At 45.7% G+C, this 18,644-nt stretch overlaps 1 protein-coding gene across 3 annotated transcripts in view; it reads left to right on the top strand.

Annotated features, from left to right (window-relative positions):
* The window catches only part of LOC135233339 (junction-mediating and -regulatory protein-like), a 32,656-nt gene extending 19,624 nt beyond the window's left edge, over positions 1-13,032 (top strand). The window contains exons 3-12 of one of the 3 annotated variants that reach the window (XR_010323812.1): positions 3,439-3,589; positions 4,934-5,103; positions 5,806-5,971; positions 7,211-7,261; positions 7,936-8,111; positions 9,257-9,343; positions 9,684-9,770; positions 10,138-10,699; positions 11,401-12,068; positions 12,130-13,032. Coding sequence is in view for 2 of the 3 variants with exons in the window: in XM_064296767.1 (XP_064152837.1) it covers positions 3,439-3,589; positions 4,934-5,103; positions 5,806-5,971; positions 7,211-7,261; positions 7,936-8,111; positions 9,257-9,343; positions 9,684-9,770; positions 10,138-10,699; positions 11,401-11,711 (1,761 nt within the window). In the remaining variant the exon portion in view is untranslated. Of the gene's footprint in view, positions 1-3,438; positions 3,590-4,933; positions 5,104-5,805; positions 5,972-7,210; positions 7,262-7,935; positions 8,112-9,256; positions 9,344-9,683; positions 9,771-10,137; positions 10,700-11,400 lie in introns of all 3 variants that reach the window. The other 2 variants (XM_064296767.1, XM_064296768.1) reach the window with 2 other exon arrangements.
* The last annotated feature ends 5,612 nt before the right edge of the window (positions 13,033-18,644 follow it).

The following is an 18,644-nucleotide window of genomic DNA, read 5'->3' as shown; positions in this document are numbered from 1 at the left end:
GATTGTTGTACAAGCACTGCTGCGGTCATTTAGGAGATCCACTTCCTCAAAGGAGCGTGTAATTGAATACAGTCTGTGAGCGTTAGGAAACATTTAACACTCGGGAACATTCTTAAAACCAGCTTCGGTTCTACTCTTTATTTTTAATTAGACCAAACTATGGAGGCATACGAAATTAGGCTTACTGTAACACCATGCAAGCACATTAGCCTCCCTGTCTATGCCCATTAAAAGAAAAAAGCCATCAGTGGAATCAGACGTCATGATTTTTTCATGATAAAAATCTTTATTAATTTTATATAAAGTGCAGAGTTCAGGCCCTGACACTCGTTTTATCAGGAGGATCATGTTTTATTGTTGGATTGCGTCCACAGCTTGGACCCCGTAATAGCTGCCTGCAGCTCATTTTTATCAGTGATGAAAATTGCAGTGCCAAGTGCGCTAGTGCTCCTTTTAGGCCAAAGGTTCAGTTCATCAAAGCAAACAGCCCTGTGTAGTGTTGATTTCATTTTGGGCCTGGACCTGGGGTTCTTCTGAAAACTGGGCTTTTTTGCTGTTGGTTGTAAGGTGCCTTCTATTCCGTGTAATGTTACTGTATGATGTGTTTTTTTTGTCAAAATGAGCAAATGAATTTTTTTTATTCCAGGGCCAATATGCCATCTATTTAAAGGTATTTTTATTATTAGGAAAGGCTTATCCGTATTTACTTGAGTAGAGTTCATCATTTGAACCCAAAAAATGTAAGATAAGAATAAAGTTTTTTTTCTTGATAGTTAACAGTAACAGGCCAAGTGGGTAGGCCTGTGGAATAATTAGTTTGCCCCTGTGATGTTCAGGGTGAACGTACCGTGTGATTTGAATATGCTTGCATTCCTTACTTCATTGTAGAGCGCTCGGAATGTGTGTGTGTGTGTGTGTGTGTGTGAACTAGTGAACTACACTGAAAAATAAGCTAATTCACGTTCTGGATGGGGTGACAGCAGGGGGATTCCTCTACCCTAAGTTCCCTTGATGTCTGTAAGTGGCTGTTTGCTCCTAAAACAGCTCCCCCTCGTTGTAGAAGAAAAAGAGGGGTCAATCCTTCAAGTGCCTGAGGGCAATCCCAGCTTCAACTGCAATCCCTGGAGTCAGAGTCTGAAAGGACAATCAACTTGGCACTACTGATAACGTTCTTCATCATGTGTTTCTGGTCTTTTAGAATAATAAGCTTTCAGCGCCCCCTGCTGGTCTTCTCTCTCTCTGAAGCTGTGGAATTCCAAGTGATAGTGTACACGTCTCCTACATTGGACCCCATAGCTGAAGGAGGTTTTCACGTTATTTTCTGCCAGAGCGGCAGGCTCGTCTCTAGGCAGCCCTGTCCATGTTTCTGTAAACCCAGTGCTGCCTGGCCTGGTTTGGGCTACGATCATATGTGACATGAATTCCTTCCTCTTGGCATAGCAAACGTAAATGGTTGATTTGCATTTTCATTTTCCCAAATAGCTTGAAGGTGTTCGTCTCTCTCTCTCTCTCTCTCTCTCTCTCTCTCTCTCTCAGTCCCTTTCGCCCCCTAGCACAAACGGCTCTTTGTCCTCTGTCCACACAAATGAACGGTATGCCTGACTGCTAACGGTCCGGCGCGGGGTTGGGAGTTCTCCCAGCCTGGGGTCAGATTACACCAGCTGGCTTAGCCCAGGCTCTAGACCACCTTGGTGTAACGGTCCTGGGATCTGTTGGTGCACTGTACAGTTTGTTTGTCTGCATGTGCTGGGATCATAAGCATTTAACAGTCGCTCATTCACCAATGCAGCCCTTGTTGACTACTATACTTTAGCTACTGTGGCGCTAGGGCTTAACTGCTGTAAATCATTTGGCAAGCCTTAGCTTCCACACCTTGCGTGTTCTTATGTAGAATCAGCCAAAGTGAAGAGTTTTAATGGATTCTGAGTTATAAATGTACACCCTGCATGTTGGTATCTGCTGACAGGAGAAGGCCGTGATTGGTCATTGGAAAGGTTTTGCTTCATACTGTTTTGTTATGAAGAGCTCACAGGGATTGAGGACCGTTCAGAAGAATAGAACCATGTCAGACCTGACCACACGCTCCATGTTAAAGGAGAAAATCCAGTGAATTTGTAAAAATAGATGTCGTAGTCTTAAACACTAACCGACTCTCTGATAATTGTCTTTCCATTGTTCCGTTAAGATGCTGCTTGCATCATGAAAATGCAAACTGCATCTTTGCACCAATTGTAGCTTTGCAGTTGTACAAAAACTGGGATTATATGGGCCAGACTGTCATTGAAGCCTTTTTTTTTTTTTTGCATGTTGGTTTCCTGTTTTTAATGCAGTTGCTTCAAAGTGCATCACCATAGGTGTGACCAGTTACATAAAGCCGTTCAAAACTCTCATTTTGCGTTTAATTTGTGCCACTGTTATAATTACATTTCTTTGACAGAAAATGTAAATCAGTGCAAAGCGTGTTATGAGCAGAAGATTATTGGCACGCGTTGCTGCTTTTATCACGTTTCGTAACTGGGGCACGCAAATCCACCCTTCTGGCGAAAATATCGCGCGTCTGTTTCCAGCAGACGTAAGCGAAGCGCTTTTGAGTTCCACATCCCCGTTTAAGCGTATTTTGGCCGTGACATAGCGTCTGCCGCTCGCGACTGCTTATGCTACCGCGTGGAGAGAGAGAGGACCGATTACCGTGGCGACGAGACTGTCCCGGGGGTGCGGACGACGCGAGATTTGGGCGGATCGCCTAGAAACGACAAAATCAAACGATTAAAGAGAAATTCAGCATCGCGTGTCTGAGAACCATATGCGTCCGCGACATCTGTTTGTGCTTTAGCGCTAATATTAGCTTGTGGGTGTGATTTCTAGAGGAACATGAGCCCATTAAAGGCTGCTGGCTATTTAATGTCTTATTCTAGCTTTAATGCCCAAACTCTGTTAACTTTGCTTTTGTTTAGCCTACTTTGTAATGTAGGTTACCTTTAGGCTGAAAATGAGTAGGTGAAATAATAGCATCTCATCCTATCCGTGGTGCGTTTCGAGCTGCCTCCTCCATTTCCGCTTAACGGCCTCGCTGTTGCGTGCTCTGACTGCCTGGTTTGGTGCAGCTTCAATCCTAAGAGGGTACAAGTCCAACCCACTTAAACCTCCCTTCAGATTTTTGTTATTATATAATAATAGTCATAAATAGACTGTCGGAGGGAGCCTGTCTCTTAACAGATAACCTGGTGGGTGGTGACATGAGTACCCCTCCAACCCTGCCCCCGCCCTCCCTTAATAACAGCACTACGCTAACTCGGGTCTGAAACCCTGGTCCTGGATTAATCACTCTGAGCAGTTGATTACACTGTTAACTCAATTCACTTGGTTATTTGGGTCTGAATTGTGTGCTGATATTAGTAGACTTGTCCCCTGTCCTAACATGACCACGCCCTGTTTCAGATCTCCATGGAGACGGACTACCTGGGCCCGCGTCGGGTGGAGGCTCTGAGGAAGGAGGACGCCGATTGGCAGAGGAAGGCTCACGAGGCCGTGCTCTGCATCCAGGACTTCACCGTCAAGTACTTCGAGACCACCGCCCGGGCGCAGAAAGGTACGCTTTGCCGCGCGCCGAGTGAATGATCTGCCGTTCCACTGCTAGCGACGCTAATGAATCTCTCAGATTAAAACGCATAACTCACGGTCAACAAAGCACTTTGATTTTAAACTAGAAAAAAGCCTTCCTATTTGTTCCAATAGTATTACCTAAACTGTAGCTTTTGTCTGACCATGCACTGCCAACCTTAGCCTTTGAGGGCCCCTAAACAGGATTTGATTTGGGGGCCCCCACAGCCCGACATTATAAATAATATACTGTATATATTGTAGAATAATTTGGAGGCCCCCTAACAGTCGTGGGGCCCTAAACGGCCACTTATTTGGCTTATCGGGTTTGAGCTGGCTCTGTGACTGTGATGCTATGTGCATGATGTTGAGGGTGACATCTTTCATAACAAGGGTATAAAAAGACATTTTTTAAATATGAGATATCCAGAAATCATTGTTGTCACATTCATAGCCTGTGCTTTGGGAAAATTAGATTAAACGAACAAAGAAAATTAAACGGCTGTGGAAGCTTATAAGGGTTATAAAATGCTTATGAAACTTATAAATGTTTACTGCTAATAGCAGCCCTGTCACAGTGCAGCACTACATCAATTTACGTACGTCCCAACCCTGCTGTCTTGGTACAGATCTAAACGCAGAATGCAGGATTAGGAATTCATTTGGGGAGACATCGATTCAGGCCATTGATTTTCTATGTTCTAGTTGTTTCCTTCGGTGTTAGTTCATTCACAAACAAAGGCAAGAGAGTAATAATGATTTGAAACTAGATTACAAGCACCATTCATTGAAACAGTATGGGCATGTGCATATTTTCTGTTTCCTCAGAAGGGAAATAGTGATTTCTCAAGCACGCTGGACAGACACTGCAGTTATACAATATGGCCAGCAGGTGTCTCTGTGTATCAGTGTTGAGTAAATACATCTTGAGTAGGCATCTTATTACCATACACACAAACCGGCATTTCAAACTAGCACCTTCCATATTAAAATATACTGTCAGTACATTATGACACGTGTGGCTCTGTACATGTGTGTGCTGCAGTAGAATCAGAGAGGGATCTGTGTGTGTGTGTGTGTGTGTGTGTGTGTGTGTGTGTGTGTGTGTGTGTGTGTGGTGCGCGCGTGTGTGTGTGTGTGTGTGTGTGTGTGTGTGTGTGTACCAGCATGCACGCCATTATACTGATACATGAGAGCACAGGCTTGTGTCTATGTTTGTGAGAGCGAGATGGAGGACTCTAATTGGGTGCCTCCACACTAATGCAACCATGCGTGCGCGTTTCGCGAGCGCGTTTAGCGGGCTGACTGAACCCATGCGCCGCTGCCTCCGCAGCCGCGTACGAGCGCATGCGCGCCGACCAGAAGAGGCTGGGCAAGGCGGCCTGGGCCGCGGCGGTGCCGCGCATGGAGAAGCTGCAGCACGCCGTATCCACGGAGACGATGCAGCTGATGAGGGCCAAGGAGATCTGCCTGGAGCAGAGGAAGCACGCGCTGAGGGAGGAGGTACCCACAATGCACCGGGACGCATCTCATTTAAATAGTACACACTTGCATCATGCTGCAGCTGTGTCTAGTTTAAATCTGCTGCATTTAGAGCATGTGCTGCATTTCAGCCCTCTGTGGGAGAAACACAGATTATGAAATCGCATCGAGCAGAAAACCTTTTTGCCTTCTGTTCTGACAGGCAGTGGTGTGTTCTGTGCAGACCTGGGCCAAATACGTATTTATTTTGGATTCAAATACTTTTCTACGCTTTACTGATCTTTTCTGGTGTATTGGAACCAATGAAATACTCTCAAAAAGTGCAAACCCCGCCTTCTGATCAAATTGGCAGGCTCTATTACACCAGGCAAGATCAACAGAGCTCAGAAAAGTATTTGAATCCAAAGCAAATACGTATTTGACCCAGGGCTGGGGTGTACCCGTGTGTTCTAAATGGTAAATGGTAAATGGACTGCATTTATATAGCGCTTTTATCCAAAGCGCTTTACAATTGATGCCTCTCATTTGCCAGAGCAGTTAGGAGTTAGGGGTTAGGTGTCTTGCTCAAGACATTCGACATGCCAGGCGGGGTTTGACGGCAACCCGACTGCCAGACAATCGGTCTTACCTCCTGAGCTATGTTGCCCCCATGTTCTGTGGTTAACACACGCGTGTGTGTGTGTGTTCTGCGATTAACGCACGCGTGTGTGGCCCCTCTCTCAGATGCAGGGCCTGCAGGGCGGGGAGGACGCCATGTCACGGCTCCACCAGCTGGAGGCGCTGTACTACGAGCTGCAGCTGCAGCTGTACGAGATCCAGTTCGAGATCCTCAAGTACGAGGAGCTGCTGCTGACTGCGCAGCTGGACAGCATCCGGAGGCAGATGATGGGTGAGTGACAGGCTGTCAATCATAGGCTTCGCTCAGACTGGCTGAACATAGAAATGCAAGTTTATTCAGCGCAAGCTACTTATACGCTTGTTTATTTCGGTGATTGACAGCCATTTTTGGAGAGGCCAACTATGCCTGAATTTTATTGTTATAAAGCACTGTTATTTTTAAGGAAAATTTTTAATTAAATCTTAGCTAATGAGGAGAAGAATATCAGACAGGGACAATGAAATCCAGTACATTCCACTAGATTTGACTTTTTAAAACTTTTGTCCCGTCCGCTCGTGTATCTGTAATAACGAGCAGACTTTACTGGCCTGTGCATGAGGACACACAGTGACCGATACAGAATAAGCCCGACTTCACACTCCACTTCTCAACACCCTTCCGATCGCTTTCTCTGGCTGCCCACATTCGGTTCCTGCCACTCACGCTGGCTCACCGAGCTGTGAATGTTACTGATAATGATCGCACCACACTCTCCAGCCAGACCTCTCTGTTCAGAGACCTCTCAATTTCACACAGTTCACAACTGCAAGAAATATGTGTGATGTTGCAAAATGAGCAAAATGAGACTTCTGCAGAGTGGGGTGAAACTGTTTTATAAGACAGTGGTGTACATAGCATACACCAGACCTGGGTCAAATACGTATTTGTTTTCGATTCAAATACTTTTCTGTGCTCTGTTGATCTTGCCTGGTGTAATTGAGCCTGCCAATATGACCATAAGGTGGGGTTTGCACTTTTTTTTGAGTATTTCATTGGCTCAAATACACCAGACAAGATCAGTAAAGTGTAGAAAATAGAAAACAAATACGTATTTGACCTAGGTCTGGCACACACACACATAGAAATATGTATCCATGCGAGTCATTGTCCTGTTTGTGATAATGGGAGCGATGTGATTGTTGTTGTGAAGAGAAACACAGGGGCGGGGCTTGTTGAGGAAGTGAGTCAGCACTTTTACCGTGGGTGCGAGGCCTTGGTCTCTGGCAGCTGTGCGATTGCGCTGTGTTTGATCTCTGGTGACAGCGGCCTTCTGCCAAGCTCTCTTTCTCTCTACGGCTCTCACAGCTGCGCGTGAGCGGGTGAGATCTGTCAATCACGCATTATGTAACCATGGTGAATTTCACTGGCCAGTAAGGTTACGCGCAGACAGGTCACCCCAGGTGTAGGTTTTTCCATGATTGGTGTCGTTACGCTGTAAGGTTAAAATGCTGGTGTATCGCTTATTTCCAGGGCAGATGGCGTTGCCGTGGGTGACGCTTGACTTAAGTGCTTTGCTAACAGGTACTATGGCAATGTTCCAACCGGGATTCAAACCCGCGACCTTCCGTTTGCTCACCCTTTTGATGTTTCTCTTCCCGAGGGCAGGGTTTGAACAATGGGGCACTACTGTAGCATTGTTTTATTTTACAAGGTAGCCTATTCATTTAGCAGATACTCTCCTCCTAGTTGTGAACTGCAGTACACAATATCCATTTGTACAGCTGTGTATATTCTGAAGCAGTTTAGGTTAAGTATCTTGCTTAGGGGTAAAATGACAGGCCCAGGCGGGATTCAAACCACGAACCACAGACTCAAGCCCAGTTCCCCAATCATTACACTACACTGCCTCAAACTTGACATTAAACATCCAAATTCAGCGGAAGAACATTTGCTTCTTATCGGTGCTTGTAGGAACACAAACGTGCAGGATTGACAAATGGAAAGGCAATATTTACTGATGGGTAAATAAAGTGGGCCAGACACATGAATAGCAAATGTTGTTCAAACTATTTAATGGGTTAAAGGGGTGTAGATTATATTTTGCCCATTTCTGGTCTGGAATTTGACAGCAGTGCATCCAGCACAACCACATATCCAAACTGCAGTGACTGAAAGTGTGTGTGTCTCTGCGCGCACGTGTGTGTGTGTGTCTATGTCTGTGCGTGCGCGTCTGTGCGTGCGTGTCCGTCCCGCAGAGAGGCAGGACGAGGTGGTGTACTACGACACGTACGAGAGCCCGGACGCCATACGGGACACGGAGGACGGCGCCCCACAGAGGGAGGAGCTGCACCGGCTGCAGCAGAGGACCCGGCAGCTGGAGGCCAGGAGGGGGCGCATCACCGCCAAAAAGGCCTACCTCAGACACAAAAAGGTACGGCGGCCCCGCCCTACCCGCAGACAGTGTCACGCGCACCCTAATTCTGGGACCGTGGCCCAGGCCATGGAAGTGTGTGGAATTGTGGGTGTTATTCTGGCCTGTACAGAGGAGCACACTGCCTCGCTCCCACATACACGACTCCCGTCCATCGCCGTTGGACACTCCGCTGGCCTGTCTGTCAGCGCGACCGTGACGACCCACATAGCAACGATGCGTCGCGCGTGAAGGGGAACCGCGCTTCACCGAACACGCTTCAGATCAGCAGAGCGGCCTTTCTCACTGCGGCTGAAACGTGTGTGTGTGTGTGTGTGTGTGTGTGTGTGTGTGTGTGTGTGTGTGTGTGTGTGTGTGTGTGTGTGTGGGTGCGTGTGTGTGTGTGTGTGTGTGTGTGTGCGTGTGTGTGTGTGTGTGTGCGTGTGTGTGTGTGTGTGTGTGTGTGTGTGTGTGTGTGCGTGTGTGTGTGTGTGTGTGTGTGTGTGTGTGTGTGGTGTGTGTGTGTGTGTGTGTGTGTGCTGTGTGTGTGTGTGTGTGCTGTGTGTGTGTGTGTGTGTGTGCGTGCGTGTGTGTGTGTGTGTGCATGTATGTGGGTGTGTATGTGTGCTACATCCAGTAGAAAATGGTCTTGGGTCATTAAGCTGAAGGGAACGGTAGAAGCAAGTCTTGTGTTTTTTTAATACTGTCTTTGGCAGTGTAATTGTGAATAAATTGTCATTATTTTTGACAGTAGATAATAGTGTCAGTGCTTGCAGTCTTTTAGGAATCTTATTAGATTTTTTTGCAGCAATGCAGAGAATTTTTATTTTTTTAATTTTTTTCATAATACATATCTCTGAGTAGAGAAATATTAACTTTGAAGGCTTGAAACTTTTTTTAAAGGAATATTTTCTTGTTGGGTGTGTTACTTATTCATCAGAATTAGAATAATTTATCCTATAATTAATATGTAATATTTTCTGGGTTGAATTACTGGAAAAAAACCAAAAACAATAGAAGTCTTTTGTGTAATTATTTTTAATATATAACTGAAGTTCAGGCCTTTGAATACTTGCTGATGTAAAACATGTATTTCACATTAAATAGCACTTGGTGAAGATATGCATTGAGCACTGTGTATCATTTCGACTCATTCTGTTCATCAGGAAATCTGTATTGCCAATCACAATGAGAAGATGCAGCACCGGCAGGATAACCAGGGGGACTACACAACCCAGGATGCCTTGCAACAGGTACACCTGCATGTCGTGTGAACTTGCTTATAATAAGCGTATCATCTCTGTTCCTAATGGCCATACGTAGTGTGGCTCCGTAAGAGTTTCTGTTTGAAAATAGCGTGCTTTTTGTGCCGTGCTCTCAGACACCGCACAGGGCTGGCCGTAGGATTATTAATCATAGTGAGACCTGAAAGCACTTCCTCCCTGGGACACACTTATCTTCTAATCTGCACAAGGTCTCCTATTGTGCGCGAGAGAGAACATTGCGCTTGTGAATGCACGAATGCGTCAGGAGCGGCCGAAAGGGCAGGGCATTTCAGGGGTCAGTGATCTAAAGGGCAGCCTGTTTTTCCAGCGGAGAGACCAGGAGGAAGAGGAGCGGAAGAACAGCGGGGTGAGCGAACGACAGAAAACACTGGACAGACTGCGCAGCTTCAAACAGGTGAGAGGAGAGCAGAATGACAGCAGCACTGTTGAGGGGCGAGATTGAGGTTGCAGGTTCCAATCCCTGGTGGGCGGGTACAGCCATTGTATCCTGCAAAATACTTGGCTTGAACAATTTTATAAATGGATAATATATAAAACATGCACTATGGAAGGGACTCAATATACAAGTATCTGCTGTGCAAATCATAATATAAAGGGGACGCATAAATTCACTGTTATTGAATGTATGACTGGTGTGCTCTTTGTGTAATCTTACATTTATTCCCACATGCTCAGCTATAGAAGTGTTCTCCGTACACTGTTAAGTCACATATGTTCAGTAGTGTTAATTTCCCTCTTGTTGTTTGTAAACCCTTCTGTAGCAGTACCCAGGTCAGGTGGTGCTGAAGTCCACGAGGCTCCGGATGGCGCACGCGCGGAGGAGGAGCGGCGGCGCCTCCTCCTGGAGGAGCAGCACCCCGGATCAGCCGCGGTCGCTGTGCGCCAGCGTGCAGACGGAGGAGAGCGCCGCCTCGCTGATCCCGGGTCAGCCGGGGGGGTACGCTGCCTCGCACCGCCAACTCGAAAGCGCTTCGTTACCTCCAGGGGGCGCCGCCGCCGCCTCCTCCCGCGAGGCCCCTTGGGCCGCCCCCGGCCCCGCCTCCCTACCTCCGCTGAGAGAGCCGTCGGCGCTGGGCTCGCCGGCCGTAACTCCGCCCCCTCCCCCGCCCCCTCCGCTGCCCCCGCCCCCCTCCTCGTCCTCTGAGGACATCGCCGGCGAGGGGCAGCCCGGCAGCCCCGCCCGCTCGCCCAAAAAGGGGGGGGAGGAAGGGTCAGCCACCGTGGCCCCCCCCGCCGCCCGATTCTTCGACAGTGGCCAGCTGCAGAACGCCAGGAAGAAGCTGAGGAAGACCAGCGCCCAGGAGGCGTCCCAGCGTAGGAGACGTGAGTACTGACTCTAAACCCTAAACCCTAAAACCTATACCCTAAACCCTAACCCTAAACCCTAAACCCTATACCCTAAACCCTACACCCTAAACACAAACTCTAAACCCTAAACCTAACCCCTAAACCCTGAAACCCTAACCCCTAACCCCTAACCCTAACCCCTAAAACCTAAACCCTAACCCCTAAACCCTAAACCATATACCCTAAACCCTACACCCTAACCCTTAAAACCCTAACCCATAACCCCAATATCTGAGTATGTCTCATTAGCCCCAGTCTTAGTGAATCATGGACCAGGATAATATCAGCTGCTTCAGTGCATTTCTCTCGCGTGCTGTGTTCACAAGCCAATAACACACATTTAGATTTCTGAAGCTTAGTACAGAATTAAACCAGACAGGGACATTTTTTTTTAGATTGTGTATTGATGATTGTGTCTGTGGTGATACGTACTGTAGAGAAGGCCTGGAAGGGTTCAATCCCGCTGCAGGACATTTCTCTCATGAATTTTTAAGGAGATGTAGCCAGATGCTACTGTTTTCCTCAGACACTGTTGTGTGCAGCTTATCCATAGCTGAGGAAAATGCGGCCATCTTTGTTAAGGAGAAGTGTACTGGTTAAGCCTGTTAGGGATGAGATCCAGTGCCGTCGGTCTGCCGAATTCGCCCCTGAGGTGGCCTCTGCCCTCCGTCCCGCAGTGAGCTCCCCGATGGACGAGGTCCTGGCGTCGCTGAAGAGGGGCTGCTTCCACCTGCGCAAGGTGGAGCAGCGCGTCCCGCGGCCCGACCCGGACGAGGACGACGCCGACAACATCCTGGTGCAGATCCGCAAGGGCGTGAAGCTGAAGCAGGTGCAGCGGCGCGAGCTGCGCGACCAGCTGGGCGGCCTGCGGGACTCCGCCCACCCGCTCACCCGCAGCATCCACGAGGCGCTGCGCCGCATCAAGGAGGCGTCGCCCGAGTCCGACTCCGAGGACGAGGGGCTGCCCTGCGCCGACTGGGAGTGCTAGCCCCCTGCCCTGTGGCTCCGCCCTTTTAAACCAGACCCCGCCGCCCCCGAGCTTGAGTTTGACTCAGAGGTCGAGGGGCTGCCCTGCGCCGACTGGGAGTGCTAGCGCCCGCTGGCCCCGCCCACTCAAACCAGACCCCGCCCTCTGATCCCCCCTCTCTGACAAAGGCTAGCTCTCCCCCACAGATAGAGCTCATTGCTGTTTTTTAGTCCGTTATTTCTCTTGTTGATTTTGTAGTTATTTCTAGCCGCCCGTTTGTCCTGATAGAGCTGGAGCTATACACTGCAGATGATTACAGGAGCACAGCAGGTCCCTTCTCCTCTTTCTTTGAGACGTTCTTATGTGTGAAATGAGTTAGTGGGGTCTCTCCCTACCCCCCCCCCCCCACACACACACACACACACACAGGGGCCCTCAGAAGGACCCGCCTCCCGCGTGACACAACCGCTTCATTTCACTGAATTCAAATTCCTTTGCCATGGGATCAATCAGCTGTTTTGCCACAGCTGTAGAACGACCTCTGACACTGTCAATTCTGACACTTGTTAATTCTTCACTGTCAATACGACCTCTGACCAATTTTGTTTCGGTCATTTGATCAGTCTCCAAGGGCCAATGGCATCCATAAAGATAGGACTCTCCTTGAAGAATCGTAAAAAAAAAGATTTCGAAACGATACAATTTATTTGTTGTGTCACAACCACAGAAAAGCAGCATAAAAGACAGTTTATCATAGTTATGGTGCAACAGAGTACCTTAAGGCAGTTCTGAGTATTCATTCCTCTTATGTACAGTATATGAATGCCAGTTCTGTGAGGAAATGGTATTATTGTGAAGATGCACGTTGTAGCAGAACACTACTTTGAAGGAGCTCAAACCTAGTCTGCAGGCCTATTTTTAAGAAAGACATCATGAAGGCTTGTTGTCATCAAACGTCCCGTGCTGTTTTGTGGACACAATCAAAAAAGGGGATGTGTAGCGTTTAAGTACATTTTGACACGCAAATCAGCGCTTTGAAGGAAAGGTTCGTCTTCATCATGTTTTATCGTGTTTCTCCATCATCGTCGTGTGGCTATTTCTTTCAATAAGACTTCAGGAAACTCAAATACTTAATATTTTTCACCTTTCATTTAACTGGTTAGTTAAATGGCTAATTTTTTGTAATTTTTATTTATTTATTTGTAGTTTTGATAACTGAAACGCTGATATTATAATTAAGACCAATCTTGACCAATGGCAAACAGTTGTTACCAATGTCCTGTTCAAAGTAAGGGCTGTCAGTTGTGAGTTTAATTTAAAAAAAATTATTTTTAAAGAGAAATATTAGGTGATACATGAAGTAGTATATGAAAAGAGCACCACCATTTATTAATATTATTTTAGACTTGTTGATTTTAATTTTTTAAATCCAAAAACTATTTATCACATTTATTGATATATGTCATATTTTGGTTACTGTGTGGAGGAATGTAAAGTTCTGGGCAGGGCAGTGTGTTTAGGGTAGAAGCTGAGTGCATTGTTGCAGTGACTGACTGACTCATTTGCAGGCTTGTAGTGACTGACAGCCAGCTTGGCCACAGGACCTCTAGTGAGCGCCACTTGCCAAGACTGAGCCTCGGACTGACTGAGCCAAGCTTTGGCCACAGGACCTTGGGGCCTCAGTGACTGACTGACTCAAGCTTTGGCCACAGGACCATGGAGCCTCAGTGACTGACAGAGCCAAGCTTTGGCCACAGTGCAGTGGGGCCTCAGTGACTGACTGACTGAATGAAGTGCGATTTTTTTTTGTTGTCCTGGTTTGGAACTGACAGACGGGACCAGACTAATTGCTTTGGCAATAACTAATATTATTAATTGGCCGACCCCCTGAATGCTAAGAAGTTAAAAATATATCGCTGAGCATTAGTACAGATATTAAGGTTATACTATTGGAATTTTTTGTTGGGTTGACGTGATTGCCACGCCCTGATGCTTTAAAGTCAGTGGCAAGGAACAGTCGACTCATTGAACCCCCCCACAGAAGCTGAGTGTGGTTGAATCTTTTAATTGTGCGCTACTTGAATGTACTGGCTGTCGCACGGAGGTGCTGCTGGAATCCATTGATCCGGAGCTGAGCACACTGTAACCAAGGCACACCCATCAGAGGTAACAGTGCGGGGATCAATATCTTACGCCTCGCAACAGCGTGTACAACACACCAGCTGAACTCCAGGCTTCCAGCTTCAGGCCCAGTGGAAACAGCGTTCGAGGCTAAAATCTGATAGATGTGACGCCTTTCTTCATATTTTCATACTTTTAGGAGTATGGGAAATAATTGTTTGGAATACAGTAAAAAAAAAAAAAATAAAACTGAAGTAAAATGGATGCAGTGTTGGACAAAATTAGTAAAACTGAAATGTATTTGCAGAATGTATTTGGTTACTAAGTTCTGAGCACTGCTTGCAGGTTTACATACTGGTTATAGGCAGATTTTGTAGTGCATCCAGTGTGCTAAGATCCCTGAATTAGATTTCTTCCAAGTAGCTAAACATAGGGCTGGCCCAAGGTTAGATGGGTAGATAGGTTAGCTAGCTATTATATGCTCCCGAAAATCATGAAATACGACATCTCCTCCAATCTGGCTATGAGAATTCATCGCTGAATTTGGGGCTCTACGGTGGCTGATTTTGTCATTTTTTAACTGCATATCCTAGCTTGTGAATAATGGTAATTCAGAATTGATTTAGAATCCAAAGTTGGAATTGTGCCTGGTGGGAAGGTGCCGGTGAGGATGTGACAAAACCCGCAGCAAACTCAGAGAACTCCTCGCCACATCCCGTTGTCCCTTTTATTTTGCTGCAGTGCCGTCAATTACTGACAGAACGAGAAGGGAGAGACAGGAACCCTGGTGAATAGGCCCTGTGATGGTTTCACATGCGAGCAAAACAAAAACAGCTCTGATTGACAGACATTTCTCGCCCGTGTTATTGAGAGGGGAGAGAGCCGTTATGTTTGGTTTTCGGGAATGCGACAGTGGGATTGTTTACCGAATAAAAGCAGTGGCAGCTGACGCAGAAAGCCAGCGATCCATGGCGTGGACGCCGCTATACCTCGCGTCCGTTGGCGGAAATGGCGGGAGAGGGATGCAGGACCCTCCTTGATGAAATTGCGGTCGCCGGAGAAGTGTTTACCTCCAAAGCCCTTCCTCTTCGTGCTCGGGCCGTGCGGGGTGTAAAACCCATTTGTTTTCCCAAAGCTTACGTGCCTGCCCTCCTAAAAATCTGATTTTCGCAGCGTCCGAGCTCACGCAAGGGTGGCACATCTGTTTTCGCCTTCAGAAAGACGAGAGCCCTTGACTATCGAGTGTCCTAGACGGGCGTAGTTGCCAGGACACGGCTACCTCGTCCCGGGTATACCAGTGACGGGCGAGGGAGTTATTTTAATCCGAGTTTCCAGATTTCTGAGCGCCGAGGTCTTCCACTGAATGCTATACAATTACTGTAATATGGAAATTGCCCCTCTGGTAAAACTAAGGCCAGATGGAAATAATCTGTTTCAGCAGTACTGCGTTTAGGAATGGTAATCCTTTCTGGCCAGAGAGCTTTGTGAAGAGGCTTCTGCCTCGCTAAATCTTATGATGTAATCTCCTGCAGGAAATGCAGTTCATTGAAAGACGTGATTTAAATAGGGGAAAAAATATTCTTTTGGTCTAAAATTTTTGTATGATTACGCAATGTTTAACATTTATTTTGTTCTGCCCACGGTGTTGTATTTGGTTGGGATTGTGTTCATTTGAAATATCATGTCACAGGATTACAGAAGGTATTTTACTTTTATTTTTTTATGATAGAAGTGAAATCAAAACATTCAGCAAAATCACAACATTCAGTTTCACAATTTAGTTTCCATAAACTCCAGTGAAGCAAGTTGTTCTTTTCTTGTTCAGGGAACCAGTGGCAAGCATTCACAACAGATTTAGGCTAGCCTTACATTTTGGCGTGTTCTTTTTGTACCTTTATTATCATGTGTGGTGTTTTACTTAACCTGTACGTTAAGTTTTTTTGTATATGATTTGAAGTACTCTTCATACTTTTCCTTCTCCGTCTCCATTTGATGATGAGACGCGATTTGGCCTGAGATACACGATCCACTGTCTCTGTGAGTTCACCCCGGTTCAGGCCGGTGTAAGAGGTCATCTGCGTTCAATCAAATTAGTCCGCCGCGTTGTTCTGGTCTAATCTGTTCAGAGTGAAACTGTACCGCCAACCGCCTGGGTCTGCTTGAAAGAGCATGCTTTCCCATATGGCTCAGATAAGAGATTTTACGACTCAAGCTTACACGACAAGTTTATCGCTCTGGATTTCATGCTGAGAAACTGTGTTTGGCGCTGACTGTAGACCACACAGTACTAGAATTCAGAAAAAAATGGCTTTGTTTAGCAGGCCAAATGTTGCAGATGGGGATTTCTGAGCACGTAACAGCTTATGATTATTACAGTCATGAGTGTTCGAACAAGAGCAGGTTCTTGGTGGGCCACGATGTGGGCGGTAACATTGCCTCAGGACAGGTCCTGCGTCGGACGTGATTGGCTCCTTGTTTTTTCATCTGGTTCCAAGACGGGCGGCAAACTCCCACAGAAAATACCTCCTGCTCGAGGACACAAACACTCTTTCAGTGTCCAACCCCAGCGTGGTTTCTGTTATTTTTACTTTTCTACATCAACTCAATCTTTTTACCTTGAAATGAAATTTCCAATCTGATTTCTTTTAGTCATTACAGCTTTTAAATTGCAGTATTTTATTTGGTGGTTGCGATGTTTGTTTAGTTGGTAAAGGGATCAAAACCAATATAGTTTTATTAATAATTTTTTTTTGCACTGTTAATCCTTAACTTTTAGTTGTGTTGGTGTTTTCATTTTGAACGTGCTCATATTATGCAGATGAAATTTCACAACAACACTGAATATGATTAGATTGCAAAGTTTGTGCTTGTGGTCAATAAACAATTGACCGTTCCAGTGAAGAAAATCCTTTTTGAAATTCATGGTTTGGCTTGTCAACACCTTTGCTTACATAATAAGGACCTGCCCAAGATTACAGCCATAGCTGGAAGAGCATCATAGGGCAATCGAGGGATGGGATATACTGTATGCGTGTGCTTTTAATAGTATTTTAACGACTTTGAGTGTGTTAGTTCTCTCCTTTCCGTTCCTTGCGTTTTTCCTTGTGAGTTCGGCGTGAGCGTTACCTCCTTTGGTTGACTATGCCAGCAAAGTGAACCCAATTGCTTTGTTTTGCGTGAAACGTCGGCGTAACGTGTGGGCAGACGGTAAGCCTTTGCGTTCGTTACCTGCTGTTGCGCCATATGGTTCTCCACGCACGCCAGAGCACGCATGTGAAAAGCCTACACGCTCGAGACTCACAAAGGGAGCTTAACGATCAATTAGCCAAGCTGTGATTTTTCTTTCGTCCCATTGAGAAAAAAAATCTGCGCTGCCTCCCTCGTTTTCTCTCTCGTTTTTTATTTTATTTTTATATACCGAAGTTGTTTCTGCATCGTCTTTACGCATTTTTATTTGGCTCAGGCCTAGTTTCTTCATTATTAAGTTTGATGTGTAACCAGCTACTAATTCGAAGTCTGACTGATTTGCACTGAACATAACGACGAAGTGTAATGAAGCGAATGTCGATCTAGCGGAGGAAGCGTTTACTGATTTTCGAAAATCTTTTTTTATTTAATCCAGTCAAAGGTGATTTGATTATTTTTTATTTTTTATTTTTTTGCTGCATTATTATGACATCGGTTCGGACGATAATGCAGCGCAGAGGGCAAACAGAGATATATACGGTGAGGGCGAGCGTTCGAATGTGAACGCGCTGACGGCTCGCTGGTTGCTGATCTGAAGTAAACTGAAGAACATTTTAAGGAGACACGAGGCTAATCTGCGACACGGCGTAGCGCATTTGCTGACCTCTCTTGAAAACTGACATACCTTCAAAAAACCGTGCACCCTTGCCATTGGCACACTGCTAGTCGTTTGACTATAGATGTACTGTACTGTGTAAGTCAAGTACCTTCAGTTCTTTTTCTGTTTGTAAACTTCTCTGCTGTTGTTTCACTTTGATTTTTATATATTTTCCCCCAGATTTTGTCTCTGTATTATTTCCGGATTACACTACAAAGTTTGACCCAAAACATTGAATTTTACGACTTCAAGTATCTGTGGTTGGCCTGCGATTCCCATAATCGACCTCCATGGGTTTCAGATTTGCCAGTCAGTAGGTATGTGCAATATTGTATTAGAAATAGAGACAAAGAAAAAAGAAACATACATTACATTTAAATGTAAATTGTATTGTACAGGAGTAGCACTGAGATATCACAACGCATTTGTTTTATTGCCTAAAACGAAAAAAAAAAACTATGTATTTATTGAAAATAATTTCTAGGAAAAGAGGCAAGAATTTCTATAGCAATACCATTCAAATGTAAATGAATCGCTCAATTTTCCTTTTTACTTCTTTGCCTTTACTCCGCCTAACCTACTATTGTATTCTTTAACACTGCTTTGTATTCCACATCTACTCTTTTCTCCTCCGAGGTGTATAAACCTTGCATACCAAGTATGAAATCGACTCTTTGGTAATGTAGCACCATTTGCGCCATTTTGGTTCAGACGTAACGATCCATTGGTTTTATTCAATAAAGAATATTTATTTGATTTGATTTGATTGCGCGTGTTGTTTTTTTTTCATTATTGTCACCTTGCCTACGAGAAATAGCACATACTGTATAGCTGTGCCTGTTGTGTGTGTGTGTGTGTGTGTGTGTGTGTGCCTATGCATGTTACTATACATACACAGACACAGAGTATGAAATCGGTATTAGAAATAAAGATTCTGGGGTGAGACAAGTTCATGAGGAGGCTGATTTGAACCTGTATACAACTGTGCC

The sequence above is a fragment of the Anguilla rostrata genome, chromosome 10 (genome assembly GCF_018555375.3).
Source record: "Anguilla rostrata isolate EN2019 chromosome 10, ASM1855537v3, whole genome shotgun sequence".
NCBI classification, from domain to species: domain Eukaryota; kingdom Metazoa; phylum Chordata; class Actinopteri; order Anguilliformes; family Anguillidae; genus Anguilla; species Anguilla rostrata.
Note: the sequence above shows the minus strand (reverse complement) of the source record. Positions and strands in the feature narration are given on the sequence as shown.